The sequence below is a fragment of the Sus scrofa genome, chromosome 14, assembly GCF_054392235.1.
Source record: "Sus scrofa isolate SSC_HxYL_T2T_F1_AM1 chromosome 14, Sscrofa_HxYL_maternal_Yorkshire_Landrace_v2.0, whole genome shotgun sequence".
In the NCBI taxonomy this organism is placed as follows: Eukaryota; Metazoa; Chordata; class Mammalia; order Artiodactyla; family Suidae; genus Sus; species Sus scrofa.
Window position 1 is genome coordinate 27,950,675 of NC_139396.1, and position 19,403 is coordinate 27,970,077.

The 19,403-nt window shown below is 54.5% G+C and overlaps 1 protein-coding gene across 8 annotated transcripts in view; it reads left to right on the top strand.

The window, feature by feature from the left end:
- SORBS3 (sorbin and SH3 domain containing 3) overlaps positions 1 to 19,403 on the top strand; it is a 28,252-nt gene that overhangs the window by 3,641 nt on the left and 5,208 nt on the right. For 2 of the 8 annotated variants that reach the window (XM_021073000.2, XM_084997589.1), the window contains exons 2-17: positions 1,499 to 1,655; positions 1,924 to 2,041; positions 3,885 to 4,078; positions 5,223 to 5,286; positions 8,686 to 8,724; positions 9,424 to 9,517; positions 11,412 to 11,502; positions 11,754 to 11,840; positions 11,931 to 11,984; positions 12,822 to 12,908; positions 13,408 to 13,454; positions 13,871 to 14,004; positions 14,189 to 14,241; positions 14,383 to 14,429; positions 14,602 to 14,716; positions 17,629 to 17,754. In XM_021073000.2, the coding sequence (XP_020928659.2) occupies positions 1,499 to 1,655; positions 1,924 to 2,041; positions 3,885 to 4,078; positions 5,223 to 5,286; positions 8,686 to 8,724; positions 9,424 to 9,517; positions 11,412 to 11,502; positions 11,754 to 11,840; positions 11,931 to 11,984; positions 12,822 to 12,908; positions 13,408 to 13,454; positions 13,871 to 14,004; positions 14,189 to 14,241; positions 14,383 to 14,429; positions 14,602 to 14,716; positions 17,629 to 17,754 (1,507 nt within the window). Of the gene's footprint in view, positions 1 to 1,498; positions 1,656 to 1,923; positions 2,042 to 3,806; positions 4,079 to 5,222; positions 5,287 to 8,685; positions 8,725 to 9,423; positions 9,518 to 11,411; positions 11,503 to 11,753; positions 11,841 to 11,930; positions 11,985 to 12,821; positions 12,909 to 13,407; positions 13,455 to 13,870; positions 14,005 to 14,188; positions 14,242 to 14,327; positions 14,430 to 14,601; positions 14,717 to 17,628; positions 17,755 to 19,403 lie in introns of all 8 variants that reach the window. The other 6 variants (XR_014828282.1, XR_014828283.1, XM_084997591.1 and 3 more) reach the window with 6 other exon arrangements.

Below are 19,403 nucleotides of genomic sequence, written 5' to 3' on the forward strand. Positions count from 1 at the left end.
ACACGCCCCCATGCTGCTTGCATGACCCCACCCCGTGGTACGCTCCCCTAAGTCACATCTGCAGCTCTGTGCTTACACTCTACTAGGCACACAGCACCTACAAGGCCCTTGAAGCCCTCCCGTGAGCCCCCAGCCCCACAGGCACACGCAAGCCTTAGCTGAACAAAAATGTCAGCATTGGTCCAGCACCAAAGTGTGGCAGATGTTGGCTCAGCTTCTGGCCCTGTCCAACCGGACAGGTGAGGCAGGGTGGGCTGGGCAGCGCAGCTCTCTGGTAGAAGAGCCCTGTTGGACAGTCCCACTGCCTCCCGGATGCAGGGAGCCCTCTCCTCTGACCCTGCCCTCCCCTCTGACCCAGCTGGCCGGTCAGGCATAGTGCTCCCAGAAAGACCCTCGGTTCAAAAATCAGACTGGATGGAGGTGCTGTCCTGGCTCAGTGAACAAACCCAACCAGTATCCATGAGGATGCGGGTTCGATCCCTGGCCTTGTTCAATGGGTTAAGGATCTGTAAGGATTTGGTGTTGCCGTGAGCTGTGGTGTAGGTCACAGAATTGGCTTGGGTCTGGCGTGGCTGTGGCTGTGGTGTAGGCTGGCAGCTGTAGCTCCGATTTGACCCCTAGCCTAGGAACTTCCATATGCCATGGATGCAGCCCTTGGAAGAAAAACAAAACAAAACAAAACCAAAACCCAGCCTGGAGGTGTAGGAGAAAACGAGTGTGCACTGCGTGCGTGTGTGTGTGTGCACGGCCCTCAGCACTACCTCCCCAGAAGCATGTCTAACTTTGTACTCACCCACTGCTTGACTCTCCACCCCCAGCCCTTACTGGCACTCAGAGCCCTCTGAGGCTTCAGTCTGGGCAAAAAGTCCAAAGAAGGAAGCCGATCCTCCTTTGAGCTCAGGAGGGTCCCTGGGGCCTGGAAATGCCTTCACGCTCTCCCCTCTCTCAGGAACCTTGGCCCTGTGGGACAGTGGGCGGGCGGGCTTGCTGTTGCCCAGGGCCTCGCCCCCAGCCTGAGCCTGAGCCACCCCTTGTGCCCGCTGGCAAGCAGATGCTCACGTGGGGCTTGGGGAGGCAGAGGGAACTGAAACAAAGTCCCAGTGCCCAGGCCTCCTCTGCCAGCTGCCCCAGTTCCCTCTGCCTTCCCTCCTGGGGAGCGGGCCACACTGTGCAGTGAGAGCCCCAGAGGGGCTGGCCAGCAGGTCTGCTCCTGGCCAGCCTCGCCCCCACCCCTCCTCTCCTGGCCTCCCCTCCCCCACTCCCACACGGAGCTCCTGCCCTCGGCCTAACAAGCAGCCCATTGTGCCTCTGGGAGCCGGCACGGGCAGCCTGCAGGCGGGTGCCCACAGTGGCCTGTTTCCTGGGTCCCTGAGCTCCCACCCAGCTGGCCCAGCCCCCTCCCACAGCAGTCATCTCCTCCCCAACCCAAGGTCAAGCCCAGAGGGCACAGGCAGCTGAGACCCAGCCGGGCTTTTCCTTCCTCCTTCCTTCCCCACAGAGAGCACGCAGAGAAGCAGCTGGTCCACACCAAGTCCTCCAGCCTTGACCCGAGCATGCAGGCCCCACCCTGCAGCCTCCCAGCTGGGCTCAGCCTGGATGACTTCATCCCCAGCCACCTTCGGGCCCATGCACCGTCAACCTCCCGGGGGACACGGGTAAGTGAGACATCGAGGGAGAGCTTACTGTGGACTGGTAGTTGAGGGGGGCCTCTTGGGACAGGTGCGGGACAGGAGAATTAAAGGAATTAAAGTGGGGTGGGGGATGGAAGATGGCTCTGGAGAGCCTCACTGGTTTCCCCAAAATGGGTCAGGCTGGCCCTCGAGCCCTCACCACAGGGTATGGCTCTGCGCTCGTAGCCATCCCTCTCTTCCTTCTGTGGAACCTCCTGGGCCTGAGCTGCCGCTCCTGGCCCCTCCCCAACAGGTGCCCGTGATCCGGAATGGTGGCTCCAACACCCTTAATTTCCAGTTCCATGACCCTGCGCCCAGGACCGTGTGCAATGGGTACTTCCCACCGAGGAGAGAGGCTCCCAGGCAGCCAGGTGGGTCTGCTCAGGAAAACCCTGATCCGGGAGCCCCATGGGGGGGTGAGGGGTGTCAGAGCTTCCTGGGCCCTGCGTTGCAGCACCTCCCTGGGGTGAGCTGGAGGGGCGGGAGGGGTTGAGGGCCTCTCGAGGTTCCAGGCCAGTGAGCTCAGCGAACTGCCCCTCGCTGTTAATGTGAACATGCTGGCCTGTGAGAGTGAAACTGCCCATGGAGAAAGCAGGCTGACACATCCCACCCCTCCTTCCCACCCACGCAGGGGAAGGAAGTGTGGGGTGACATCGGTTTAGGGTCCAGGGGACCTCCCGCAGGCCAGGGGATGGCTTGGACTGAGGTGGAGGACTGTGAGCCTATGTCAGCTGTATGGGGCCTGATCCCACGACAGTCCCTAAGGGCTGCTCTGGTCTGTATTCATCAACCCAGCAGAGGGTTGGAAAGGCAGCTCTGGGCACCTGCTGGCTCCTGGGCTCCTGAGTCAGCCCAGCCTGGGCCACAGGGTCTGCAAGATCCCGGGACCTCTGGGGTGCAGGCCCACCCTGAGGGCCCCTCTCCTGAGGAGGGTAGCAGCCTTCTTGTAGCATTCCCTTGAGGCAAGCACTGTGTCAAGCAGTTTATTCATTTAACAAAGTTAAACAAAAATTAACAAATAATTGCTCCTGCTGTGGTGGGTTAAGATCCGACATTGTTTCTATGGCAGCTCAGGTTCGATCCCCGGCCCCATACATTGGGTTAAGGATCTGGCATTACCACAGCTGTGGTGTGGGTTGCAGTTGTGGCTCAGATTTGATCCCTGGTGTGGGAACTTCCATACGCCACGGGTGTGGCCAAAAAACAAACCAAAACAAAAATAAAAGACTGTTAAGCATGTAGAACATTCTGGACACTGTAGACACTGGACAAGCTTTATCTCACATCATCCCTCAATAGCCTGGCAAGGTAAGGTGTGATTATCAACATCTTCCCAGTGAGGAACCTGAGTCTGAGATGTTCAGTCACAGAGGCCGAGCTGAGATTCCCATCTGGTCTATCCTGCCCTGAAGCCCTTATGCTGTTACACTTGGGGGCTGAAAGCTCTGGTGAATGAGTTTCTATCCCTTGCTCCTTCTTCTTCTTTTTTTTTTTAAGGGCCACACCCATGGCATATGGAAGTTCCCAGGCTAGAGGTCAAATGGGAACTACAGCTGCAGCCCTACACCACAGCTCACAGCAACACCAGATCCTTAACCCACTGAGTGAGGCCAGGGACCAAACCAAAGTCCTCATGGATACTAGTCGGGTTAGTTAACCCTGAGCCACAGTGGGAACTCCTGTCCCTTGCCTCTTGACTATGTGTCAGGCCCTGTCCTGAACATGGTCACACACCCTAGGTCTTTGCTATGACCGCTCTCACTGTACAGAAGTGGAAACTGAATCCCTGAGAGGTTGATTGCTACGCCCAAGGTCACACAGCCAGTAGGTCTGGATTCAGGTCTTCCCTCCCAGGACTGGGGTCTCTTCTGCCACCCCTGCTGCCTCCCCAGGCTGTCTCTCTCCAGCATTCTCTACAAGTGATGATTCCAGCTCTCATTCTGAAAACTCATAAGACATCCCTAGCAAAGCAGGGTGGGGTGGGATGGGCACATTTCTCAAAACAAAATCCATTTTCATTCATTTTAACTGAAAAATGAACAGAGGCCTGTAGTCCTGCTGGGGATGGGGACATTCATAGAACGTGTGTCATCAACTCAGACAAACAAGGAGATACTGAAACTTTTGAACCCACAGGGATCAGTGTTCCGAGGAACTAAGGGACAAGCAAGCCCAGGCGCCCTTTGCCCATACTCCCCTGCATGTACCTCACAGACCTTGCTTGGTATCAGACCTGGCCAGCCCCTGGGAGCCGGCCCTCTGGGAACCAGAAGACTCCTGCCTCCCAGCATCCCCAGAACTGGTCAGCCACGTGGACCAAGGACAGCAAACGTCGGGAGAAACGCTGGGTCAAGTATGAGGGCATCGGGCCTGTGGATGAGAGCGGCATGCCTATTGCACCCCGATCTGTGAGTCCAGGGCTGGGGCCCCTAATGGTTGGGACCCAGGGACCCACACCGAGCTCCACCTCTGACCACAAAAGCTGTACGCAAACCATGTCAGACTAAAGCCAGAGTTCAGCCAGGATGGGTTGGGGGGGGCTCAAGAGCCCCATAAAATTATGGCGTTTGAGTTGCACAAGTGGTTTTGGGGGGGATCCAGACTGCCCCCCAGGCTCTCAGTGGTAGAGAGCCACTACTGAAGGGCTGACTGTGGCAGTGGCCTCGGGGCCTGGCATGGGCCTTGTGAAATGGTTGCTGAGTAAGTGACTGGCTGAATGAGGGAGAGTCCTGGGTGAGGAGGCTTCATGGGGCGGCAGGTGTGGGAAGATCGAGGTCCCAGGCTCGGAGGGGCCCTGACCTTCCTCCACCCCCAGGCCTGTCCTGAACCAGCTACCTGCCTCTAGTTCTCCACTTCCTTCCCTGAAACTCAAGTTAGTCATCTACCCTTTGGTCTCCCCGGGGTTGTTTTGTGTCACAGGTGAGGCAGAAAATGTGAAATAGCATTCCCACCCCACCCGCCACCGATGCTGTTACATTTACTTTGCATTACAGAGAAGCACATGCTTTTGGAGAATCATCAGAAATATAGAAAAGCCAAGAGACAAAAATGGGAACCACCCCAAATCTCCCAGCTTAGGGGTCATCACTGGTGGAGATCCCTCAATAACTCTTGTCCAAACGTAATATGCCACATGAAGTTATTATTAGTAAAGAGATCATAACAGGAGTTCCTGTCGTGGCGCAGTGGAAACGAATCCAGTCAGAAACTACGAGGTTTTGGGTTCGATCCCTGGCCTTGATCAGTGGGTTGGGAACTGGCATTGCCGTGAGTTGTGGTGTAGGTCGCAGACACGGCTCACATCCCGTGTTTCTGTAGCTGTGGTATAGGCCGACAGCTGTAGCTCTGATTCGACCCTAGCCTGGGAACCTCCATATGCTGTGGGTGCGGCCCTAAAAAGCAAAAAGCAAAAAAAAAAAAAAAAAAAAAAAAAAAATATCCCAACAGCCCACATACTGAGCTTTCAAGGATGGCCAGGGAAGAGACAGTGAGGAGAGACATCTTCAGTTTGCTCTTGGGAGGGTGGCTTGACTTTGCCTTCTCTGTTCCCAGAGCGTCAACAGCCCCAGGGACTGGTACCGGAGAATGTTCCAGCAAATTCACCGGAAAATGCCAGGTGAGACACCCCTCCAAGGCCCCTCTCTGCCTGCCTGGGCTCAGGCCCCTGGCACTTGGGGAACAAATGAGGGGCAGAAAAGGGAACTTTTCTGCTGAGGAGGTCTCCCCACCCACCCCAGGCTCTGTGGTAAGTGGTTGCTATCCCAGGCCAAAGGGGTGGGCCTCCAGTCTCCTCCCTGTCCTCAGGGACAATGACCACTGTTCCCAGTGTCTTCTGAGGGCCTGAGAGGCCATGATCCACTCATCCATTCGGTCAGTCTCTTAGCCTTCTGTCGGGCACTTACTGTCGTGCTGAGCACTCTTCTAGGTGCTGAAGATAAAACAGGGACCAAAAAAGAATGTCCTTATCCTAGGGAGGCCTAAGACAGAGGGGCACAGACTCTCTGTTATACTCACAGATAAGTATTTAATGTGGCAGACAGAGGTAAGGGCCAGGAGGGAAAGGCCAGGGGAGTGCCCAGGCAGGGAGGCTGCCCCCTCAGGCAGGCCAGTCAGGAAAGGGCCCTGAGAAGTGGCATCTGAGCAGACAGCTAAGGGTGTGAAGGAGCTGGCTCTGCAGGGTGGCAGGAGGAGCCTTGCAGCACGGGGAGCACTAGCGCCGAGCAGGCCAGGCATGGTCAGAGAGGCTGGACCGCAGCAAGAGGGCCCGTGGTGGCAGAGACATCACAAAGGTGATGGGCTAGGGTCACCAAGGGCCTCTGGGGGCCATCATAAGGACTTTGGCTTTAACTCTGCAAGAGCTGGAGAGCCACGGGGATGCTCCTGAGCAGAAGAGTGAGTGCCCTGCTTTGACAGGTGCTGGCTGAAGAGGCTCACTCTGGCTGCCAGGTGGGGAAGAGATGGGGCTGGGTGGAGGCAGGGGACCGGCGGTCAGGAGGTCTGGCTTGAGTCCAGGCTGGAGATGACAGTGTCTTGGACCAGGGCAGTAGCAGCAGGTCTGGCGGGATTCTGGAGGCAGAGTCATGGGAATTTGCTGATGAATTGGATGTGGCATGAAAAGGGCAAGTCAGGAGTTCTCGCTGTAGCACAACAGGATTGGTGGCATCTTGGGAGAGTTTAGATGCAGGTTCAGGTTTGATCCCCGGCCAGGCACAGTGGGTTAAGGATCTGGTGTTGCTGCAGCTGTGGCTTGGATCTGATACCTGGCCTGGGAACTCCATGTGCCATGGGGTGACCAAAAAAAAAAAGAAGAAGAAGAAGAGGGAGTTCCTGTCTTGGCTTAGTGGTTAACGAATCCCACTAGGAACCATAAGGTTGCAGGTTCGATCCCTGGCCTCGCTCAGTGGGTTAAGGTTACAGCATTGCCGTGAGCTGTGGTGTAGGTTGAAGACGCGGCTTGGATCTGGCATTGCTGTGGCTGTGGCATAGGCCGGTGACTACAGCTCTGATTGGACCCCCAGCCTGGGAACTTCCACATGCCACGGGTGCGGCCCTAGAAAAGACAGAAAGACAAAAAAAGAAGAAAAGAAAGCAAAGAGGCAAGTCGAGGGTGACTTTAAACCTGAGGGAGTCGACAGACTTGCTACTTCTAAATGCTTATACATGCAGGGAAGGCTGCGGGAGGTACAGGTCTAAGAGGCATTCAGTTTTACATCCGGTTCATCCAAGCAGCAGTTGATATACTGAAGTTCAGGGGCAAGGTCTGAGCAGCAGATGGAAATACTCACGTAAAGAAGTTTTGACTTAGGAGTTCCCGTCGTGGCGCAGTGGTTAACGATTCTGACTAGGAACCATGAGGTTGCGGATTCGATCCCTGGCCTTGCTCAGTGGTAAGGATCTGGCGTTGCCGTGGCTCTGGCATAGGCTGTTGGCTACAACTCTGATAGACCCCTAGCCTGGGAACCTCCATATGCTGTGGATTCGGCCCTAGAAAAGGCAAAAAGACAAAAAAAAAAAAAAAAAAAAAAAAAAGTTTTGATTTAAATCTCCCCCTGGAGTTCCCGTTGTGGCTCAGAAGGTTACGGACCTGAGTGTATCCATCCCTGGCCTCGCTCAGTGGGTTAAGGATCCAGCATTGCTGTGTAGTAGATGTTGTGGTGTAGGTTGCAGATGCAGCTCAGATCTGGCTGTGGTGTAGGCTGGCAGCTGGAGCTCTGATTTGACCCCTAGCCTGGGAATCTCCATATGCCATGGGTGCAGCCTTAAAAATAAAAATAAAAATAAAAGAAAGCTTCCCCCACATAACTCTGGTATGTTGCTAAGGTTGTGAGCCCCTGGAATAAGAGTGTTTTTTTAAGGCATAGGACAAGACAAGATGACCTAGGAAGGTGGAGAAACAGAGGCCCAGGGGCTGAGCCTTGAAGCACTTGGTTCAAGAGATGAGCAGGGGAGTTCCTGTCATGGCACAGTGGAAATGAAACCGACTAGGAACCATGAGGTTATGGGTTCGATCCCTGGCCCTGCTTAGTGGGTTAAGGATCCAGCTGTGCCATGAGCTGTGGTGTATGTCACAGACACGGCTCAGATCCTGCGGGGTTGTGCCTGTGGCTTAGGCCGGTAGCTGTAGCTCTGATTAGACCCCTAGCCTGGAAACTTCCATATGCTGTGGGTGCGGTCCTAAAAAAAAAAGGAAAAAAAAAAAAGAGAGAGAGAGATGAGCAGGATTCAGCTATGCAGACGGGGAGGTGCAGCCTGAGAGGTAGCAGGAACACCAGAGTGGCCTCCCTGAGGCTGAGTGGAACAGAATTTCAAAAGGAGGAAGTGATCCACTGTGACAGATGCTGCCAGTGGTCAAGTAGGACTGACATTTGATTTGGGGAAGTCACTGGGGTCCTTGATGAAGGCAGCTTAGGCTGAGAGCCTGGGTTGGAGTCAGTGAGGTCGTTATGGTCAGTGGTTTGCTGCAGAGGAGAGCAGAAAAATCCAGGAGCTGGATGAAGATGTGAGGTCCAGAGAGAGGTGTTTAGATTTCTTTTTAAGGTCAGCGCTGTTGTCCTGGGTCTGCGTGCCAAGGGGAGAAAGTCCGTAGCTTTTCCCCAGAAAGTCCCATCACCCTGGGGAGGAGGTCTCTGCAAAGGGGAAGGACAAGCATTTAGGGAAGGCTGCAGAAAGGGAGAGGGGCAGTAGAATTCCCCAGACTGACCTGGTGGGGCAGGTCTGCAGAGGGCAGGGAGAGGGTGTGTGTGGGAATGCAGGGAGGAAGGGGCAGGAGGGTTTGGGCCAGGCTGCTGCCCAGGCTGGCTCGCCCAGGCCCTCTGTCAGCCAGAAGCACTTTCAGGCCCTCTTGAGAACTGCCCTTCTAATTCCTTCCCTCCCTCAGGACATTCTTCAGGCTCTGACTCAGCCCCTCAGCCCCTGCTGTAGGCAGGAGGGGGGCAGGGAGCCACCCCGCAGCTTCACAGGGCACCCTGTGCTCGCCTACTCCCCAGCCCTGACCTGCTCTTTTCTGCTCCCACAGACCTGCAGCTGGACTGGACCTTTGAGGAAGCACCCAAAGGTGAGGAGGTGCAGGTGGCCCGCCCCAGCCTGGCACCTGCATTTGCCCTTCACTGCAGCAGTGCCTGGCTTTGGGGCTTCCTGGTTGGCTTAGTCCAACCTGAGAAGTTTGTATAACCCATCTCTGTGAGCTCCACATCTCCTGGTGGATGATAACTAAGAGCCTCAGCTTCACTGCCCAGTGAATGCTGAGCCCTGGCTGTGATTCCTCTGGGCCCCTCTTTCCTCCCTGTAAAATGGGAACAACACCCCAGGAGATGTCTTAAAGGTTTGGGGAGTTCCCATTCTGGCTGTTCCGGTTATAGACTCCACTAGTAACAGCGAGAATGCAGGTTCGATCCCTGGCCTTGCTCAGTAGCTTAAGAATCTGGCATTGCTGTGAGCTGTGGTGTAGGATGACCTGGATCCTGTGTTGCTATGGCTGTGGTGCAGATCGGGCAGCTGCAGCTCTGATTAGACCCCTAGTCTGGGAACCTCCATATGCCGTGGGTGTGGCCCTAAAAAGCAAAAAAAAAAAAAAGGTTTGATAAATCGTATAAAGCTCTTGGCACCAAACCAGTATTTACAAGTCTGGAGTGTCGCCCCTGGGTGGATATGGGCACCAGAACTTCGATGGTTACCCAGATGTTCTCAACCCCAGATCTCACTTCCTTCCTTGCCCCCACCCCCACCACCCCTGCTTGTTTTCTCCCACTTTCAGTGGCTTCTTCCAGTGCCACCTCGGCAGATTCAAAGCATCCAGGGCCCCAGCAAAGACCTGCGGCTAGGCCAGGCCAGTCGTCGACTCTGAGCGGGTGAGCCATCCTGGGGAAGGGTCTCAGGGCCGCAGAGGTGGGGTGCTGGCTTCCTTGAGGGGACTGGCACCCCCTGGTGGCCACAGCTGGCACAGCCTCGGAGCAGGCCCGCTAGCTCCGGGATGGCTTTGCCCCTTCTCCCCAGTGCTCCAGATACTCCCCTCCCTACCAAAGGGGAATGGCAGGCCGGGGTGGACTTTGCGCCAGTCCTGGTCAGGAATGCCTTTGATGCCTCTGTGGTTGGCAGCTGGAAGATATCACCTCCGGATCCACATACCAGATGGGGTAGGGAGCGGGGCGGTGCTCAGCTAGGCATGGCCACCTTTGGCCATCCATTCTGAAGCCAGAGAGGAAACAAGGGGTGTAGAGGACCCCAAGCTTCCTCTCAGATGTCGCTGAGAGAGGCACACTCCAGAGAGGTCAAGGATGCAGTTCCTTTTCTAGGTGCAAAGCACACAGGCCCAGCCCCTGCTGCCAGGACCCTGTAGGGTCTCAGTCCAACCTTAGGAATCAGGAGCATCTCTGTCACAGAACAATCAGTGAGCTTCTGATTCCTCTATGGGGAGGGGCATGGCCTTAACTAGGCTGTGGCTCCTGGAATCCTCAAGAAGGTAGGCACTAGGAGCTCAAGATTTGGACCCAGAGTTCTGGATTCAAGCCAGTGTGCTGCCACTAGCCATGTGACCTTGTGCAACGGAACCAACCTAAGCCTCACTGGCCCCGTCTGTTACGGGGGGATCAGAGGCTGGTTGTGAAGATCAAAGTACATTGCAAGTCTCCTCAAACTTATTAATATACAAGCTGAATTATGACTTGAGCTCCCTAAATTAAGAGCAGCTTATTCCATTCTCGTTATCACTGTTATTGCTAATGTTATCTTTAAAATGGAGAATAGAGGAGTTCCCGGCATGGCTCATTGAAAACAAATCTGACTAGGAACCATGAGGCTGTGGGTTTGATCCCTGGCCTCGCTCAGTGAGTTAAGGATCTGGCATTGCCATGAGCTGTGGTGTAGGTTGCAGGTGCGGCTCAGATCTGGCGTTGCTGCAGCAGCTATAGCTCTGATTGAACCCCTAGCCTGGGAATCTCCATACGCTGCTAATGCGGCCCTAAAAAGCAAATAATAATAATAAATAAAATAAAATAGAGAATAGAGTCCATAGTTATAGCCTACAGATCCTGACCCACCCGTCAGACATTCCACCATTTGATAAGCTTGGTACAGTGGCTCCACTTGATAAATATTCAAACTCAGCAGAGGCTGGGACGTTTCAGCCAGCAAAGAGGGGAGCCCTGGAGGGGATCTAAGGCAAATGTGACAGATGACATCACCCACCTAGCACCTCAGGGAACTGGGGCCCTCGGAGCAGAAGTAACTTGCCCAGAGCTCCCAGGTCAAGCCAGCAGGCTCTTTCTCTTGCACTAGGTTTTCTCGGGACTAAGATATAATCCCACACCCTTGGGCATGGGTGCAAGGTCACTTGGGCATGGTGCCCATCTGCATTGAAGCTGCACAAACATACACTTGCAGTCACAGGGCAGGCAGAACACAAGTGCGGGCAGCAGGAAAGGAACGGGCCACTCCTGGAGCAGACACGTGTGTCAGCCGTTCTCCTGGGTGTCTCATACATGTTCCCTCACCATACCCTTTAGAAGGTGGGGATCATTCTCTCACAGTATAGGTGCTGAATCAAAGGCTCAACCACAAGGTGACAAAGCTAAATGGTGGGGCTAGGATCTGAACTTGGAGATTATAATGTTTTACTGCTCAACACTGCTTCCACAGCCCGTAGCAGGGAGGGAGGGGGTGCAGCTCCCTCCCCAGGGCTGTGTGCTCACAGATGCCTCAGGTCCCCTAAAAGGAAACTGAAAAGATGTCCTTCCCTTTCTTTAGAAGAAGCTGGGATGTCTCTGAAGAGTTTCTTAGAAGCACCTTCAACTGTAATTCTGGAGCACCCTCCTCCCTGCACCCGACCCCAAATCAGGTAGCCCCCCCAGCACCCACCCAGCATCCTCCCCATGCCGCCCCCGGCACTGGGCTCTTTGGCCAGGCCTGCTGCTGCAATAGACCGGATTTTTGTCAGCCTGGACCTGTGCAGCGAGGAGGGCCTAGAACCCTTAGGAGGGCACTTAGAGGCACAGGGGTGGGACAATGGCCTTTTGAAAGTCTGCTTTTTGTGCCTAGCCAGTGTCCCAGTCGCCCTACTCAAGCTGCTCTCTACCCACCTCCATGCAGGTGCCTAGACGCCGAGAGAAAGTGGACAATGTCTGGACAGAAGAATCTTGGAACCAGTTTCTACAAGAACTAGAGACTGGTCAGAAGGTGAGTGTAGGCCTAGTCCTCAGACACCCCTCAGCTAGTGCATTTTGGGGGAGCGAATCTATACCCTCCGACTCACTCTTCCCACTTTAGCCCAAGAAACCGCTGGTGGATGAGCCTGTTGAGAAGACCTCCCAGCCCATTGAGGTAGGTGCTGCAGGGTAGGTGTATGGGGGGAGACAGCATGTTGGGTGACCAATGAAGAAGATTCGGGGTGGTGCTGGCCCCAGAGACCATGGGCAAAGGCCACAGACCCAGAGCTCTGACCCTCTCCGGTCCTATACAGCTTATTTCTGTATCCCCAGCACCCAGGACAGTGCCTGGCATATAGGAGGCACTGAGTAAGCGTGTGTTCATCAAAGCAAGAGCTGAGAAGCGAGTGGTCAGCGTGGACTGGAATTGTCAGGAAATATTCTTGGAGGTGGAGCCTGGAGGCCAGGCACAGAGAGGGTGCTCAGGATGGGGGAGACACAGGCAAAGGAGAGAGAAAGAATGTGTGTGTGTGTGTGTGTGTATAAAACACTCAGCTGGCTGGAGGGGCAGAGGGAGGGAAGCAGGTTGGATACAGTGAAGCCAGGCTGTGGAAGCCCATAGAGGACTTGATGGGAGAGGAAGTAGGGAGCCAGGGAGGCTCTTGAACAGAGAAGTAACAAAAAATGGTGCCAAGGCACTATCAGGAAGTGCTAGAGGATTAGCATAGGAGTAGTGTAGGGGACAGGTGGGGTGAGCTGGGTCAGCAGGAAGGGCCGGTGAGAGGCTGTGGCAGGGTCCTCCTGACACCCTGAGACACACCTCCTGGCAGGCCCAGAGGGAGGCAGCCTGGCCTGGCCCTGCGCCCTGAGTCTGCCCTTTACCCGAGCACCCTGCGCTTTGTCCTGCTGTCCACTGGGCTTCTCATGTCTGACCTTTGACCAGCGCCCCCCGCGGTGCTCTGCCTCCCCTTCACCCCACCGCTGCCCGAGTCTCTCCCTAACCCGCCCTCAGGTCCTGCTGGAGAGGGAGCTGGCCAAGCTGAGCGCAGAGCTGGACAAGGACCTGCGGGCAATTGAGACCCGGCAGCCGTCCCCCAAGGTACTGGCCTCCCAGTCCCCTCCACGGGCCGCCGGCGTGGGTGGGAGGGGCAGGCGGGTGAGAGCCTCCAGCCACACTCAGCGACCTTGGGTAGACTTCATCTCAGTCTGCTCTCTCCTCCCTAAAATGCAGGGCGTTCACTGTTCCTAGTGACCCCTAGAACCCTCCCCAGGCCAAGTCCACGTCAGCCTGCCCTCCGGGAGGGAGCTGGAGGGGCCCTCCCACCCCGCTCCAGGGAGTTCAGCCCGCAAGAACCCCAACTCCTACCAGGAGCCCATTTCCCGGCCTCCCCTCCCCCTTCCGCACCCGCGGTTCCTCCCCCTGCTCCTCGCTCCTCCCGCGCAGGCGACTCTAGGACCCCGCGTCCCTCCCGCCCCTTCCCTCCCCTCCCTCTCCCCCTCGCGCTCCCTTCCGAGCCGCAAACTTTTCCGGAGGCGGCGGCCTCGGCGGCAGCGGGGACCGGCGTCCCGGGCCCTGACCGCGCCCGTCTCCCGCACAGAGCTCGCAGGCGCCCCGACGGTCCCGGGAGCCGCGGCCTCCAGCGTGGTGAGTGGCGGCAGAGCGGGCCGGGGCGGGAGGGGCGTCGGCGGGGACGTGGCGCGGGGTGGCGGCCGCGGACGAGGAGGGGGCGACGGCGGGAGGAGGGGCCCTGAGCACGGAAAGTGGTCGGCGGATCGCCCCTCGCCACCAGCGGGGCCGTCCCTGGCTTGCGGAGGGGAGCCTACCCCCAGCTCGGGACTTGGGTCGCGAGGGGATCTCGCGCTCTCCCGCCTCCCCGGCGTGGGGCCGCACCCTTTCCCGGCCTTGACCGCTGGGGAAGTAGGACATCCTGCTGAGATCCCGGGACCTGGGAGAGGCCTTGGGAGGAGGCAGCAGGAGATGGGGGGAGACATTTGGGCGGTCGGGGGCCCGGTAGGGTGTGAGGCTCCAGGCAGGTGGCTCACTTGCTGTGTCCTGCGCAGCCCGGCCTCCACCTGGAGCGCCAGCTCCCCGAATGCACTTTACCAGGGTTCCTCCCTGAGCCCCCACAGGATGGCGGATGGAGGAAGCCCCTTCCTAGGTTGTAGAGACTTTGTCTACCCTTCCTCAACCCGAGGTAAGGACCAGATCCTGCTCTTTTTCTCACCCTGACGCCCACCACCACCCACCAGATACACGGGTGCCCCGGCGGCAACCCCATGCCACCGGTTGCTGTCCTCGGCGGGAGGGGGCGCTTTACCCCATCCTAACCCTGCCCCCCAGACATGGCCTTCCCAGGCTGAGGCAGTGCTTCTCCATAGACCCTAGTGCCTCGGAACGAGGGGCCAGCCCAGCCAGGAAGGAAGAGAAGAAGGTAAGGGGTGGGGGGTGGGAGCATCAGGGCCAGGGCGCAAGGAGGGCCTGGGGTGGGTCCCAGCTATCCCCCGTGACCCCTTCCAGAGCTGCAACCTGCATGACTGAGGTAACCCCTCCTCTGCCCTCTCCCCCTGCCCAGAGGAAGGCCGCCAGGCTCAAGTTTGACTTCCAGGCACAGTCCCCTAAGTAAGTGCCCTTCTCTCAGCTCTCCTTCCTTCTGGGGCAGCCTCTGGGAGGACAGGGCTGCAGTGGGCCTCCCCAGAGGGTGGCGGGGACTCTGAGGGTGCTGGACAGGGGCTGAAGGGAAGGGGCACCGGGAGGACCTCAGCTTGCTGAATGTCCTTGTGTTGGCCTTCAGGGAGCTGACTCTGAAGAAGGGTGACATTGTCTACATCCACAAAGAGGTGGACAAGAACTGGCTGGAGGGGGAGCACCATGGCGGGCTGGGTATCTTCCCTGCTAATTACGTGGAGGTGAGCCCGGTAGCAAGCAGGGGCCTGGCTGGGAGGGTGGGTGGGTTTGCAGAGACTTACAGACTGCATAGCCCTCTCACCAACCAGGGCCCCTCTCTGGAGTTGGCTGCTCCCTCACATCTGGCAAGTTTCCTAAGATGTAAAACTGTGAGCTTGGGGCAGGGGCCAAGTCTCAGCCTCATTCATGCCCTCAGGAAATGTTTGTTAAATGAGGGCTAAAGGTGGAGCCCAGCCCATAGGGAAGAACCAAACAACTCTATTCCTGTACAAAGGCCCTGTCAGCATCCCGACTTTCACCACTCAGAATCCATCTCTCGGAATTCCCTTCATGGCACAGTGAGTAAAGAATCCAACTAGGAACCATGAGGTTGCGGGTTCAATCCCTGGCCTCGCTCAGTGGGTTAAGGATCCGGTGTTGCCGTGAGCTGTGGTGTAGGTTGCAGATGCAGCTTGGATCCTGCGTTGCTGTGGCTCTGGAATAGGCTGGCGGCAACAGCTCCCATTAGACCCCTAACCTGGGAACCTCCACATGCCTCTGGTGCAGCCCTAGAAAAGTCAAAAAGACAAAAAAAAAAAAAAAAAAAAGAATCCATCTCTCTCAAGCTGTCTTTGGGAAAAGCCCTCATTGCATCTGGCAGAAGTGTGCGAGTGTTCACAAGTCACATACCTGCCTCTTCTCCTTCCTGTGTCTTACCTCTCTTGTTCCCCTCATTTAACCTGGGAAAGTAATGGATTAACCCCATTCTACAGATGCACTTGCTGAGGTTCAGAGACAAGTTGTTAAATACAAGGTGTAAACTTTGAATCCAGAGACAGGTTCTAGATTTGATCGATACAGAACTATTGGTTCTTTTTGGTATTTGCATCTATTAAGGAATTTCAGATTAATGTGCGGGCATAAAGTTGTTCATAAAATTTCCTTATTAATTTTATTGATCTTTTCAAAGAACCAAATTTTGATTTCATGGCTTTTTCCCCCCTCTATTTTTGCTTTTTTCTTTTTAAGTTTCTTTTTTTTTGTTTGTTTTTTGGCCGCACCCATGGCATGTGGAAATTCCTGGGCCAGGGATCAAACCCATAGCACAGCAGTGACCCAAACCACTGCAGTGACAATGCAAGGTCCTTAACCCACTGTGCCACCAGAGAACTCCTTTTTTTTTTTTTTTTTTTTTTCTTTTTGCTTCTTCTTGGGCCGCTCTGGCGGTGTATGGAGATTCCCAGGCCAGGGGTTGAATCGGAGCCACAACAGCGAGGGATCCGAGCCGCATCTGCATCCTACACCACAGCTCAGAGCAATGCCGGATCCTTAACCCACTGAGCAAGGCCAGGCATTGAACCTGCAACCCCATGGTTCCTAGTCAGATTCATTAACCACTGAGCCACGACGGGAACTCCGAGAACTCCTATTTTTGTTTTTAGTTTCATTCATTTCTGCCTCTTCATTATTTCCTTCCTTCAGCTTGCGTTATGTTCTTCTTGTAGTTTCTTAGATTATTGATTTGGAACCTTTTTCCCCAATGTAATTTAATGCAATAAATTTCTGTTTAAGCACTACTTTAACTGTATCCCACAGATATATAAATATATATATTTATGGCTACACCTGGGCATATGGAAGTTTCCTGGCCAGGAACTTGAACCTGTGCCTCTGCAGCAACCTGAGCTCCTACAGTTGGATCCTTTTTTTTTCTTTAAATTTTAATTTTATTTATTTTTTTCTTTTTTGGCCACCCCATAGCATATGGAGTTCCTGGGTCAGGAATCATATTTGAGCCACAGTTGCGGTGCTGCAGCTGTGCCAACATGGGATCTCTTAACCTATTCTGCTGGGCCAGGGAATCAAACCTGTATCCTGGTGCTGCAGAGATGCCACCAATCCTGTTGCACCATGGCAGGAACTCTAACAGTCAGATTCATAATCCACTGCACCATAGCAAGAACTCTCACAGATTTTGATATTTTGGGGGCTTTTTCCATTCAAGTTGAACTAGTCTCACTTCCTTTGTGACTTTCTCTTTGACCCACGGCTCGAGTTGTTTAATTCAGGCTCTTCATCTCATAGGCATCAATAGGCCTCTTCTACCGTCAGAACGTTGTCCCTGATCCTGAAGTTCCACAGAGTATATACAGTATTTCATGTCATCAGTCATTTACACCTTAGTATGAAATAGTTTATTAGCAACTTGATTTTTCTGAGTAGGGTGAAATGAAGAGAGCATTGGTACTCTGGGCACCTGGTGTGGTAGAAGAGGAGAAAGAAGGTTGCTTGGTTCTCAGCAGTAGTGGAATGGTAGATCCTCACTTTTAGAACAGGTCACCAGGAGTTCTCCTCTGCTTGGAACTCCCTTTTTCTTTCTGTGCTCCAATTTAAACTCTCTCGGAGTTCCCTTTGTGGCTCAACAGAAACACATCTGACTAGGATCCATGAGGATGCAGATCCCATGCCTCAACTTGCTCAGTGGGTTAAGGATCTGGCGTTTCCGTGAGCTGTGGCGTAGGTCACAGATGCAGCTCGGATCCCGCATTGCTGTGGCTATGGTGTAGGCCAGCAGCTGCAGCTCTGATTCAACGCCTAGCCTGGGAACCTCCATGTGCTGTGGGCGTGGCCCTAAAAAAAAAAAAAAAAAAGACAATTTAAACTTTCTCATCTCTGCACTGCCATTGTCCACTCTAGTGATGCCCACTCCATATACCTCTGGTGGAAGTTCTTCCTCCTGGAAGCGTTCTGGGACTAACCATCCCCTTGGCTGTGCACATCTGGCTACCCCCAGGCTTTGTCCGTCTCCTCTCTGGCCTGGGGACAGATCATGCCCATACTACCCTCTCTTTGTGACCTCTACCCTCCCAGGAGCTCCATGTCTGTGCCAGCTGATGCCCAGGCTGAATCTTTCTCCTGACCTCTCTTCCTGCAGGTGCTGCCTGCAGATGAGATCCCCAAGCCCATCAAGCCTCCAACCTACCAGGTGCTGGAGTATGGAGAAGCTGTGGCCCAGTACAACTTCAAGGGGGATCTGGAGGTTGAACTTTCCTTCCGAAAGGTGCGGCCAGGCCAGGCGGGAAGTGAGGGGCAGGGTGGGAGGAGGGGGCAGATGTAGACATAGGTAAATATATGGAGTAAAAAATTTGCATAAAGAATCAAGTGTCCCCATATTCACCTAGTATTTCATATTTTTCCAGTCTCTATGGATATATTTTCCCTTAATTTAGCCCCCCTGTTTTTTTGGTCTCTTTAGGGCTGCATCCACAGCATATGGAGGTTCCCAGGCTAGGGGTCCAATCGCAGCTGTAGCCGCCTGCCTACGCCAGAGCCACAGCAACGCAGGGTCTGAGCCGCCTTTGCAACCTACACCACAGCTCATGGCAACGCCGGATCCTTACCCACTGAGTGAGACCAGGGATCGAACTGCATCTTTGTGGATACTTGTTGGGTTCATTTCCACTGAGCCATGACGGGAATGCCTAGCCCATTTTTTAAAAGTTCAAGAAACTTCCCTTTGCAACGCAGTTGTGGCACAGGCCAGGCTGCAAGTGTAGCGCAGGTTTGATTCCTGGCCCAGGAACTTCCACATGCCATGGGTGTGGCCAAATAAATAAAGTTCAAAACTTCCAGAGTGGTTGCGCTATTTTCAAATTGTAGGTTGGGGAGTTCCCGTCATCGCTCAGTGGTTAACAAACCTGACTAGTAACCATGAGGTTGCATGTTCGATCCCTGGCCTTGCTCAGTGGGTTAGGATCCAGTGTTGCTGTGAGCTGAGGTGTGGGTCACAGACGTGGCTCAGATTCCGTGTGGCTGTGGCTGTGGTGTAGGCTGGCGGCTACAGCTCCGATTAGACCCCGAACCTGGGAACCTCCACATGCCGCAGGTGTAGTCCTAAAAGGGAAAAAAGACAAACAACAACAACAGTAACAACAAATTGTAGGTTGGTGTTGTAGGTTGGTAGGCTTTGAGGATCGTAATCAGCATTTTTAAACAAATAGAATGGAGATCTTAGAATGCTTTGCACATAGAAAGGGTATTTTATGAAACTTTTAGGCAGTTTATGGAGTTCCCATTGTGGCCCAGCAGGTTAAGAACCCGACATAGTCTCTGTGAGGATGCGAGTTGGATCCCTGGCCTCACTCATGGTTTAAGGATCTGGCGTTGCCACAAGCTGCAGCACAGATCGCAGATGTGGCTTAGATCCGACGTTGCTGGGGCTGTGGTGTAGGCCTGCATCTACAACTCTGATTCAGCCCCTAGCGTGGGAACTTCCATATGCCACAGGTGCAGCCGGTAAAAAAGGAAAGAAAACTTTTAGGCAGCTTTGTGTATATGTGTGTGTGTCCTGGATTATCATTGTTTTTGTTTGTTTAATTGTGTGGGGTTTTTTTGGTTTTGGTTTTTTGTTTTTTGTGGGTTTTTTTTTTTTGTCTTTTGCCATTTCTTGGGCCGCTCCTGCAGCATATGGAGGTTCCCAGGCTAGGGGTCGAATTGGAGCTGTAGCTGCCAGCCTACACCAGAGCCACAGTAACGCAGGATCCAAGCCGCGTCTGCAGTCTACACCACAGCTCACGGCAACGCCGGATCTTTTAACCCACTGATCAAGGCCAGGGATCGTACCCGCAATCTCATGGTTCCTAGTCAGATTCGCTAACTGCTGAGCCAAGACGAGAACTCCTGGTTTTGTTTTTTGGCTGCAGCGTGCAG